The sequence below is a fragment of the Podarcis bocagei genome, assembly GCF_964188305.1.
Source record: "Podarcis bocagei genome assembly, chromosome: 13".
NCBI lineage: Eukaryota > Metazoa > Chordata > Lepidosauria > Squamata > Lacertidae > Podarcis > Podarcis bocagei.
In genome coordinates this window covers 14,237,523-14,249,962 of record NC_138138.1, presented here as the reverse complement: position 1 = coordinate 14,249,962, position 12,440 = coordinate 14,237,523, and the positions used below count along the sequence as shown (strand labels likewise).

Genomic DNA, 12,440 nt, shown 5'->3' with positions numbered 1-12,440 from the left:
GTTCTTTTTTTAAAATGTATTTCTGAGGCAGGGGAAAACTGGGGAGGTGGGTCTCAAAAGGGAGGCACGGTGGGAAGAACTCACTTTCACATTCATTCAGCATCACAGGCTTACAAATATTTGCCCGCAAGCCAGCAGTGGAGAACCTCTATCCTGTTTTCCCCAAGCTGCACCCAGGAAAAGCCACGGTGCCCTGACCAAAGCAGGGTTTGCAAGTGCCGCTGAAGCTGTGAAAGTTGGTGCCTGAAAAGCCCAATGCCCTTTACCCACAGATGTGATTTCAATCCCTGCAGGCAAAGGAAGTGTTTCATTTGATGTCACCCAGTGACTGACAGGTGCCCAGTCACACTCGCTGTCAAAATAGTTAGCAGGGGCTGGGAAGGGTCTCAGCCCAGTACAGTGGTACCTCGGGTTACATACACTTGAGGTTACATACGCTTCAGGTTACAGACTCCACTAACTCAGAAATAGTACCTTGGGTTAAGAACTTTGCTTCAGGATGAGAACAGAAATCGTGCTCCGGCAGCACAGCGGCAGCAGGAGGCCCCATTAGCTAAAGTGGTGCTTCGGGTTAAGAACAGTCAGGTTAAGAACGGACCTCTGGAACGAATTAAGTACTTAACCCGAGGTACCACTGTATACCTGAAGGAGCATCTCCACACCCATCGTTCAGCCCAGACACTGAGATCCAGCTCTGAGGGCCTTCTGGCGGTTCCCTCGCTGCGAGAAGTGAGCTTATAATGGAACCTTGTGTTACATACCATCCTCCTTGTGAACGCTGTGGGTTAAGAGCTCCGCTAACCCGGACGTGGGGACGCGGATGGCACTGTGGTCTAAAAACCACTGAGCCTTGGGCTTGCCAATCAGGTTGGCGGTTCGAATCCGCGTGACAAGGTGAGCTCCCGTTGCTCTGTCCCAGCTCCTGCCAACCTAGCAGTTCAAAAGCGGGCCAAAAAGTGCAAGTAGATAAATAGGTACCACTCTGGCGGGAAGGTAAACGGCGTTTCCGTGCGCTGCTCTGCTTCGCCAGTGTTGGTGTTCCCTTGCACCATGCTGGCCACATGACCCAAAAAACTGTCTGCAGAGCAGACAAACGCCGGCTCCCTCAGCCTGTAAAGCGAGATGAGTGTTGCAACCCCAGAGTCGTTCGTGACTGGACTTAACTGTCAGGGGTCCCTTTACCTTTACCAAACCCAGAAGTAGATGCTCCCAGTTGCAAACTTTGCCCCAGGATGCGAGCGGAAGTCACGCTGGTAGCACGGCAGTAGCGGCCATTAGCGAAAGCGCGCCTCAGGTTATGAACGGTTTCGGCTTAAGAATGAACCTCCGGAACAAATTAAGTTCGTAACTGGCGGTACCACTGTACAGGGAACCAGGCAGAGGGCCTTCTCGGTAGTGGGGCCCACACTGTGGAACGCCTTCTCATCATGTGTCAAGGAAATAAACAACTATCTGACTTTTAGAAGACATCTGAAGGCAGCCCTGTTTAGGGAAGTTTTTAATGTTCAATGTTTTATTGTGTTTTTAATATTCTGTTGGGAGCCACCCAGAGTGGCTGGGGAAACCTAGCCAGATGGCTGGGGTATAAATTTATTATTAATTAATTAATTAGTTATTTATTTGGCCCACCCAGCAAAACAGTCTGCAGTAAGCCAATGTGCCAATGACTGGCTTTTGTCCTCTCCTATCTTCTCTGATTCCTCCCAGTGGCTGCGTTGGCGAGGTTTGTTCTCAAGGCACTGTGGCTTGTTTGCAGCACAAGAAATCGCCACCTCTGGTTTCTCTCAGTGCTTGTGCTGAGGTAGGAGCAAAACGGCCGTGATTCATTTGTGCTCAGTAAACCATGGCTTGCCCTGACGTAGGGATATGGCCTTTCTGCGAGGCTCAAAACGTGCCGGAAATGTAGAGCTTTCCTTTTCTTCCAGTTCCAAAAGTGAACTAACTTCACCGCTTTAGGTTCTAGAGGAATTCCGAGCAAAGCCCACCTGTGTGTTAACAGATAACTAGCTTGAAATGACTAAAGCTTCAGGGGATCTGATCTGTTGATCGCGTTAATATCCACCTGTTTGTTCCGCATGCTGCCTCAAAGGAAATTGAAGCTTAACAACGGCTTTTGAATCTGTTTTTATCAGAGGCTAGCAGGCGTTTCGCACTTCCGAGCAAACTCACTCTAGGCTTCCCTGCCGGCAATCTGAACTACAGAAAAATGAACTTGACATTGCAGGAAGTTCTAGATGGGCACCGTGCCCCCCCCTTAACGCGTGAACACAAATACGTGAGGTGCTGAGAAATACCGTATTTTTTGCTCTATAAGACTCACTTTTTCCCTCCTAAAAAGGGGACGTGTGTGTGCGTCTTATGGAGCGAATGCAGGGTGCACAGCTATCCCAGAAGCCAGAGCAGCAAGAGGGATTACTGCTTTCATTGCGCAGTGATCCCTCTTCTGAGATTCAGAATAATTGTTGTCTTGTTTTCCTCCTCCAAAAACTAGGTGCGTCTTGTGGTCTGGTGCGTCTTATAGAGCAAAAAATATGGTGATTATGTAAATAAATAGAATCATATTCTTATGGCATGAGAGAGAGCTGGAGAGTCCCTGTGACTTGTGAGGAGACCCTACCGGGAGCCTGAAGAGGTCAGTCAAGGCAGAGGAAGCCCCAGAGACCTCAGGTACAGCAGGGCTTTGTTTAGGCTGCTCAGCCTCCCCACCTAACAGCTGGTCCCTGGGGTAGAACAGCAGCGGTCCCAGATTTCCCCCACGTCCTCCAGCTGGCCCCAGAGCTTCAACCCTAGTTGAAGAGCAATTTGGGTGGAGGGAAAGAGAGCAGGACAGTAGGGGGGAAATGGGTGTTTAGAGGCTTTTTGGAGTGTACTCCTAAATTTATGCAATTTCACTTACGTGCGTGATGAACACAAGCCCTGTAAGGTCATCGTCTAACTCCAGTCCTTCTGTAGTACTGGTGGGACTTGCAACATAATAAATAAGGAATATTCTGTATGGGAGACTTTCCACTTGACAAAAAAGTGCCTTAATAAAAACTACCCTTGCGTTTAAAAATGAAGACTATCTTACAAGAGACTTTGGGGGGATTTTCAAAATTACCTCTTTCAGTGGTCTTGAAATATGATGAAATATAACCTATGAAAAGGTTGACAGCTGGGCTAGTGAAGGTCCAAGTTTCTTTAACCTTGGTTCTCGAACGTAATCTGTTCCAGAATTCAGTTCAACTTACGAAACGTTTTAAAACCAAGGCATGGCTTCCGATTGGCGCAGGTGCCCAGGAAACAATAGCTGACAGCCACACTGGACGTTCAGCTTCCGAAAAACCTTCAAAAACCGGAACACACAATTCTGGGTTTTCAGCATTTGGGAGCCGAAATGTTTGAGACCCAAGGATCTACTGTAATCATCTTCAAATGGATTTTTCTTAATGACCATCTACCCTATTGCTTACTGTTTTCAGAAGTGATAAAGTTTGTGTATTATAAATGAAAAACCTAGTAGAACTCTTAGTGAAAACATTTATTCTGCCAACGATACATCTCATTTCCATCATATCTAATTTTGAGCTCCGACAACAAAATCATATACGGTTTTCTTAACAGAAGAGCATTCCAGCCGTTAAGATAATGTCAAGTAAAATATTGAGCATCCCAAAACCACTGTGCCTTTTGCTTAGTCCATGCGAGCTTTCAGTGTTCGGGTAGTTATCTTGTCTTTTTCACTGGTGAAGAGAGAAAAGAGGAGGAGAAATGGAGGTGAAATCTCACACTGATGCCCAGCAGTGTAAATCATATTTTTACCTCTTGGGGAATTTCCATCAAGCATTGGCCACTCACTAGAAAAACAAGGAGCTTAGCTAGGTTAGTCCAGCTCCCTTGTCGCAGATGCCGATCATTTTCTCACTGGTGCAAGCAGGAATGCCTGCTGCTCTCTACACCTACTGCCAACTAGGAGGGGAAACTAAATTAACTTCATCACTTCCATGGGACTCATTTTTCTGGGTCAGCCTTGCTGGAGAGCTACTCTCCCTGCAGCTAAGCCATGAATCAACCTCTTGGACATGTTTTGCAGCAAACGTACTAAAAAAAGAGAGACCCAACCACAACAAACCAAAAGCATACTTACATGACATGAACTATCACGCCCATGCCTGACACGGCGTCTCTGTCCACCGCATTGAGCATGGCTTGGCCTATGGTTTCAAAGAGGTCGTCTGGTTCCTGCATTCAAGAGAAGAAGAGAGAAACCCTTGTCTTTTACTGTGGTACCTCTGGTTACGTTCTTAACCTGAAACTGTTCTTAACCTGAGGCACCACTTTAGCTAATGGGGCCTCCCGCCGCTGCCACAAAATTTCTGTTCTCATCCTGAGGTAAAGTTCTTAACCCAGGTTAGCGGAGTCTGTAACCCGAAGTGTTTGTACCCAAAGTGTTTGTAACCTGAGGTACCACTGTAATTCGTTCCGGAGGTCCGTTCTTAAACTGAAACCGTTCTTATCCTGAGGCACGCTTTCGCTAATGGGGCCTCCTGCTGCACGCCTGCCTCTGGCGCACAATTTCCATTCGCATCCTGGGGCAAAGTTCGCAACCAGGAGCAGCTACTTCCAGGTTAATGGAGATCGTAACCCGAAGCATTCGTAACCCGGAGAATTCGTAACCAGAGGTACCACTGTACTTGGAATTCCTTTAGGTGTGTTCTATCTAGAACGAGCTTCGCACGAGGAGGAATTAGATCACGTGGCATCTTTTAAAGGCCCTTAAGTTTGTAATCTGACAGCATGTGAGGTGAGGTGGATTACAACAAAATCATCATCATCATTATTACTACTGAAATTTAAAAAAATTGTATACTGGCCTTCATCCAAAGATCACAGGGTGGTTCACAACATAAAAATACTAAATGACAGCACAAAATACATAACGAAACAAAAACAAACCAATCACACCCCCCCACAAACACACCCCAAAGGCCATAAAATGTTTAGTCAGCCAAAGGCCCGGTAAAATAATAATAATAATAATAATAATAATAATAATAATAATAATAATAATAATAATAATAATAATTTATTATTTGTACCCCACCCATCTGGCTGGGTTTTCCCAGCCATTCTGGGTGGCTTCCAACAAGGATTAAAAATATATCAAAATGTCACACATTAAAAGCTTCCCTAAACAGGGCTGCCTTCAGATGTCTTCTAAAAGTCTGGTAGTTGTTTTTCTCTTTGACATCTGATGGGAGGGCATTCCACAGGGCGGGTGCCACTACCAAGAAGGCCCTCTGCCTGGTTCCCTGTAGCTTTGCTTCTCGCAGTGAGGGAACCGCCAGAAGGCCCTCGGCACCGTTAAGAGGCACTGTGCATTAGCGAGAGCAGCCGTTTTTAGAGGCAGCCCCACAAAATCTTGCCCTTGCCAAGGAAATGAAAGCAGAAACACTGATGCCCATGCTTCTTGTGTGCTCCTGGCTAAGACTGCATCCCACTTACCATGTCTGGCTCCCACAGGGACTCGCACATGCCGTACATCTGCTCTGCGCAAGTCCCGCTGACCACAAAGTCCTCCGTTGTCATTGGGCAGCCAATCAGGTCTAAGGAGCAGATGAAGGGCTCGTACGTGACTGGGTCCAAGCCGGCTATCACTGGCTCCGTGTAGTAAGGTCCAAACCTGAAAACAGCAGGAAAAGGCGTGTTAGCTATCCATTCAGTAAACTCGTCCCAAACACCATCTAACCATGACAAAGCTATGCTAAAAAAAAGCCATTACAAACCCAACTTTGAGAAAAGGGGAAGTGGCAGGAAAATACATCCAATCACATTTCCGTTGGGATGCCTAAGCAGACAAGTTTAGGTTATGCTTAGAACTGGTGAGATCTTCAAATATCTGGAGAGAAGGGCAGAACTCCACAGCCCCTCCAGTTCAGATGTAGCTTGCTAGAGCTACCCAGAGCACTTTTTGCGGTACACCAGTTTTGGCCTGACATATGTATTGATTTGTGTCAGGTTTGCAGAGTCCTCCCCTCCCTTCGGTAACTTCACAGACAAGAATTAACGGGAAGTTTATATTTTATGTTGTCGTTTAGTCGTGTCCGACTCTTTGTGACCCCATGGACCAGGGCACGCCAGGCACTCCTGTCTTCCACTGCCTTCCGCAGTTTGGTCAAACTCATGCTGGTAGCTTCGAGAACACTGCCCAGCCATCTCGTCCTCTGTCGTCCCCTGCTCCTTGTGCGCTCCATCTTTCCCAACATCAGGGACTTTTCCAGGGAGTCTTCTCTTCTCGTGAGGTGGCCAAAGTATTGGAGCCTCAGCTTCAGGATCTGTCCTTCCAGTGAGCACTCAGGGCTGATTTCCTTAAGAATGGATAGGTTTGATCTTCTTGCAGTCCACGGGACTCTCAAGAGTCTCCTCCAGCACCATAATTCAAAAGCATCAATTCTTCTGTGATCAGCCTTCTTTATGGTCCAGCTCTCACTTCCATACATCACTACTGGGAAAACCATAGCTTTGACTATACGGACCTTTGTCGGCAAGGTGATGTCTCTGCTTTTTAAGATGCTGCCTAGTGAACCCGCCAGCCAGCAGATATTCCAGGAGTTCAATTGCAGCTAGGGCTTCAATCTGTTCTAGGATTTATCTTCAGTTCAATCCCATGCATTCACCCCCCCCCCGCCCGCATGTTACTGAACTTCTTAGCTGAAATGCAATTCTTTTAAATCCTTTACCGTCTCTCATACAGCAGGTTAGACACCATACTCATCAGGGTCTGCGGTTTGATTTGCCGGCCTTCTTTCAGCTCATAAAGATTCAGCCGGAACTTGAGCCTTTGAGCGCTGTTAAGAGACAAAAACTGGTGTTTATTTCATTTTAAGGCCCTTAAATCCATTTTCCACTTGGTGGCTGAGGAAGCACAATGTACATATCTCAGGACATTCTGCAACTGCTCCCCATGCCATGGCGGATAGTTGTTTATTGGAGAATTTTGGACTAATTTGAGTAACCTCCAGTTTCCTTTATGCTTGCTTGCTTGAATTTTTTTATAAGACCAAGATCATAGTCTTAGTTGTTGCAGGATACAACACAGATCTATGCAAGTACTTTGCAAAACCTGGAAAAGGCTGGAAGCCCAGACTTCTCTACTACTCACAATTTGATAGCTTCAGCTTAAAATTTAGAACCTTGAACCTATTGTCTCTACGAATTGGGGTGGGGGAGATTATTTAATGCCAATATGTTATTGCTCTTAAACACACACCCTGCGAAAAAAATTAGGCAATGTCATTTAATAATCCATTCCTAAAACATGTTTGCATTTGATCTGATTTGAGTTTCAATTCAAAATTGCATTGTTCTAAGACAAGGATATTGCTGGACTACAAACCCCATTATCCTTGACCATGGGCCATGCTCGCTGGGGATAATGGGAATTGGGAGTCCAAAAACATCTAGAGTTCACTGGTTTACCACCTCTGTTTTAAGAGGGGAAAATTTAGCTCATTTTAAAAATAATAATAATAATAATTTTTATTTATACCCCGCCCTCCCCAGCCAAGGCTGAGCTCAGGGTGGCTAACAAGCAATAATAAAAACAAGTTGAATGAATACAACTTAAAAACAAAATTAAAATACAACATTAAAATACTGAAACATTAAAATAATATTTAATAACAACAACAACAACAACAACAGGAACTTGGCTTCTGTTTTCTAAAAAAGCAAACAAAAACACACCCTCACGGTACTGAATATTTTACCCTTCAGTTCACAGGATATGTGTGTGTTGATGATCTATAACATGCTCAGCTGCAGGGAATTTTTGCCTCTGGAAAAAACTGTCCTTGTCCAACAGCACAAGTGATGAGAAAAACTACAAAACATTATCTGTACAGTGGTACCTTGGGATAAGTACTTAATTCGTTCAGGAGGTCCGTACTTAACCTGAAACTGTTCTTAACCTGAAGCACCACTTTAGCTTATGGGGCCTCCTGCTGCTGCCGCACCACAGGAGCACGATTTCTGTTCTCATCCTAAAGCAAAGTTCTTAACCTGAAGCACTATTTCTGGGTTAGCAGAGTCTGTAACCTGAAGCGTATGTAACCCAAATTACCACTTGTTTTCTGATATTCGCAACTTCCAAGCAACCTTGCCAAGAGAGCCACTCTTCCCTTCGGGAAGAGTTGGGGATACCAAGACCGAAAGAGCAGCAATTCACAAAAATCTAGCCACGAACCTCCCAAAAACAGTTCCCAAGGCCCCTAGCACTAGACAACACCAATTTTTCTTGCTTTGAGCAAGAACAAATACTTACACTGTCTGAACATCAGTGGCGAGTCCAGCCAAACCGATGAATAATCTGTCTCCCATTGGGAAAATTTTCTGGAAATCCGTAGTCACCATCTGGGCTTGAATGCCAAACCTCCGGTCAGCCGCAATGGCAACACAGTTTTTCCCTTTCATGGCCATTACGGCCCCACCATTATAGGACATAATAGACTGGGAAAGGAGGGAGAAGGCAGGCTGGTTAGTCAACATTATTAAGGAACCAATTCGGCAACACTTTTTCACTGGGATGGAGATTCTCCAAATCAGACCACTATGTGTGAGCCTCTTCGGTAGGAAGGTCAACTACACACATGTAAGGAAAGTGTGTCAGAGATCTGACACGGTTCCCACTTTCCTCCAAATGATGTTAGAATAGAGTCTTGTCGTCCGTGCAGCCCAGCACGACAAGACCAACTCTCTGCCTCGCTGATGCGGTTCAGAGGAAAGCAGAGCAATACGTTAAGCACCAGCTTGGCTGCAGTTGTTGTTAGAAAGAAGAAGAAGAGTCTGGATTTGATATCCCGCTTTATCACTACCCGAAGGAGTCTCAAAGTGGCTAACATTCTCCTTTCCCTTCCTCCCCCACAACAAACACTCTGTGAGGTGAGTGGGGCTAAGAGACTTCAGAGAAGTGTGACTGGCCCAAGGTCACCCAGCAGCTGCATGTGGAGGAGCAGGGAAGCGAACCCAGTTCACCAGATTACAAGTCTACCGCTCTTAACTACTACACCACACCGGCATACAAGAAGCATACAAGGCGCCGCCCAACTGTGTTAGGGACCCCACTCCAGATTTGTGCACTCCTTAACATTTTCTTCTCCCAAAGATATCCCTGCAAGGCAGCAGACGCTTAAGAGCAGAATCTTCTTTCTCAAACGTGGGCCTCCAGCTATTTTTGCACTACAACTCCCATCATCCCTAGCTATAAGGTAAAAGACCCCTGGATGATTAAGTCCAGTCAAAGGCAACTATGGGGTGCAGCGCTCATCTTGCTTTCAGCCCGAGGGAGCCGGCGATTTTCCACGGACAGCTTTCTGGGTCATGTAGCCAACATGACTAAACAGCTTCTGGTGCAATGGAACACCGTGACGGAAACAAGAGCGCATGGAAATGCTGTTTACCTTCCCGCCACAACTACTTACACTGGTGTGCTTTCGAACTGCTAGGTAGGCAGGAGCTGGGACAGAGCAATGGGAGATCACCCCGTCACAGGGATTCGAACCTCCAACCTTCTGATCGGCATGCCCAAGGGGCTCAGTGGTTTAGACCACAGCGCCACCCGCATCCCTAGCTATAGCAGGACCAGTGGTCAGGCATGATGGGAACTGTAGTCCAGAAAACACACACCAGCTGCAAGCCCAAGTTTCGGGAAAACATTGTCCCAGATGCACTACCTTCCCAGATGGATGAGCCCCATGTGCCCCTATGTCAGCCTTTCTCAACCTGCGGGTCCCAAATGTTGTTGAACCTCAACTCCCATCACCCCTAACTAGCAAGGCCAGAGCTCAGGGGTGATGGGAGTTGTAGTCCAACAACATATGGGGACCCACAGGTTGAGAACCTACGTGCACAATAAAGAAAGCCTTGATTCCCCCAACCCCGGGCCACTTTACAGGGCGCCAACTTTTGCTACTTTCTACCAGAGCCATCGCTTCTACAGCGCCATCACTGTAGAACCACTGGTCAAGCATGATGGGAACTGTAGTCCAAAAAACACACACCAGCTGCAAGCCCAAGTTTGGGGAAACTCTGTCCCAGACCCACTACCTTCCCAGATGGACCAGCCCCATGTGCCCCAATGCAGACAATAAAGAAAACCTCGATTTCCCCAACCCCGGGGGGGGGGCGCCTGGAACCACTTTCGCTATCGCTTCTACCAGAGCCCGGGGACGATCCCGGGCTGGATCAGGCCAGAGCCCAGCGCACCCACCCTCCTCTTTCCCACGGGATCTGCGGGAAGGGGAGCCGCCTTTCCCCGGCCTCTCCGTCCCCCGGCGATTCGCACCCAGAGCCTGGCCGAGGGCTCCCTTCTTGGCAGAGGCGGGATTCAGCCAGGAGCAGCCGATCAGGGCCTCGACCACCTTGGTCCAGTGGCACCCCGTTCCGCTGGTCATTTTTTGCCCCCCCCCCCTCCAATCGCAGCTCCCCTTTAGAACCCACCATGATGGACGCTGGTAAGAAAACGAGCCCTTATCCCCGCGCTCCTCTCGCTTCCTGTCGCTCACTGCCGCTAAGGCCCGCCTCCGCCTCCCTGCCACTGGCTAGCGTAGCCACTCGCGCCGCTTCCCATTGGGTAGCTGGGCGCCGTCAGTCAAGGCTCGGCCTCTACCCTCGGGGCGGCCGGCAGAAGGATGTGAAGAGTCATGGTTCCTCCTCCCTCGCAGCACACTCGCACGTAGAGATAAAAAAAATAGAGAGAGACGCATCTTCTCTCGTGGAGAGATAGCTTCCGGGTTCGCAATGGATTTTTCCCCTCATTTTTTTTTAAATTTATATTTTACAAGTGCAGAGTTATAACAATACAAAATACATACCCATATTTAGAGATTTCTCCGAATCTCTAGACTGCCCACCTTCCCCTCCCATGGGTCCTGTTATCAACCTTTTCAAGTGCATATTATTTCCTCGTCCAAATTTTATGTCTCTCTCCATTTTATCCATAATATCTTCTGCATTACAAGTGTTATTGCAATCCTGCTAATGTTTTTATCTGGAATGGGTGACAATTTTAGTCCCCCAGCCCCAGGGGAAATTCAGGATCACATTCTGCGCTTCGTTTGGAATATATATATCTGGAATTTGTCTGAATATATATATATTTCCACGTGACATATTTTTTTCATTATTGCCTGTATTGCATTATTGCCCATGTTGCCTTGTGTTCCATTCGCTGGAATACACCCACAATGTGCTTTTACTGTACATCTAAAAAAACTCAGGTATAAACTGACTGCAAGGACTAAGGGCTGAGATAAGAAAGAAAAGAAACACGCGTTGCCATCTAATCGCACGCTAAAATTATGGATTTCTGCAAACAAACACCTAACAGAGAAAAACCGCTTTTTAAAAAAGGGGCAGAAAGGAGGCTTAATAATATTTCAAATAAATAAGGAATCGGGATTCGGAAATGATGCGCGACTCTTCTATTGCCTTTGATTTCTATCTCTATGAACAGCAACCGGAAGTGGCGTGTGATCCAATTGTCAGCCTGAATACTCCTCCCCCCAACCAAGTATCCACAGAGATAATAAATGAGAGAGATGTCTCATGGTTGGTTGCCCAAATGACAGCAAATTAGGAAGGGTTTCTGACTTTCGACTGGTTAAAAATTGCAAATATGTTGTCTGTCTTGTATTTTGACGGCCTACCGAAAGCCTTCCTTCTACAAGGCTTGTAAATCGAGAACAATTTGCATCTGCACCGCAATTGCTTTTTAAATATATTTTAAAGACTTTTCCGTCTTTTCTCTCTGTGGTTTGGTACCCAGGCCTCCTTTGGGAGGAAGGGTGGTATAGAATTTAATAAATTAAATAAACTAAAAAGCACCCCTTTCCCCCCAAAAAAGGTTACTGAAAAAGACCACGGAGGGGGGAAACAGAAACATACCCTCTTAACATTTCTTCGATAAAAATAGGGATGTCCCATTTCATAATTATAATTTTACTAATGTATTTACACCTCACCCATCTGACTGGGTTGCCCCAGCCACTCTGGGCAGCTTCCAACATATATAAAAACATAATAAAACAATAAACATATTTTATAAAACCTTCCCTATACAGGGCTGCCTTCAGATGGCTTGTGGGTCGGATAACTCCATACCCTCCAATATTACTCTAATGGAAATAGGGACGTCCTAAGGAAAAGTGGGACATTCTGGGAATAAATCAGAAACTGACGGCTTCTCTAAATCAGAGGCATCCCTGTGTTATAATAATTTGAGGTCTCAAACGTATAAATTTAATGTTTATAAATTTACAAGGCAAACACATACATAAATATATAAACTACATCTCTGAAACAGTACAGAAAGACACAGGAAGACAGTCCCGAAACCATTTTGACACTCCCAAACTGACCAAATGTTTCTCTGCAAGGAGGGAGGATATGAAATAAAACCTCCC

General features: G+C 46.2%; 1 protein-coding gene across 1 annotated transcript; it reads right to left on the bottom strand.

Moving 5' to 3' along the window:
- Positions 1 to 3,505: 3,505 nt before the first annotated feature.
- On the bottom strand, positions 3,506 to 10,634 carry PSMB3 (proteasome 20S subunit beta 3). Its single transcript, XM_081166936.1, has 6 exons — positions 10,477 to 10,634; positions 8,303 to 8,487; positions 6,720 to 6,827; positions 5,485 to 5,662; positions 4,127 to 4,221; positions 3,506 to 3,722 (listed from the first exon to the last, which is right to left on the bottom strand). The coding sequence occupies exons 1-6, from the start codon at positions 10,477 to 10,479 to the stop codon at positions 3,674 to 3,676; spliced, it is 618 nt and encodes a 205-aa protein (XP_081023062.1). The 5' UTR covers positions 10,480 to 10,634; the 3' UTR covers positions 3,506 to 3,673.
- Between the last annotated feature and the right edge of the window lie 1,806 nt (positions 10,635 to 12,440).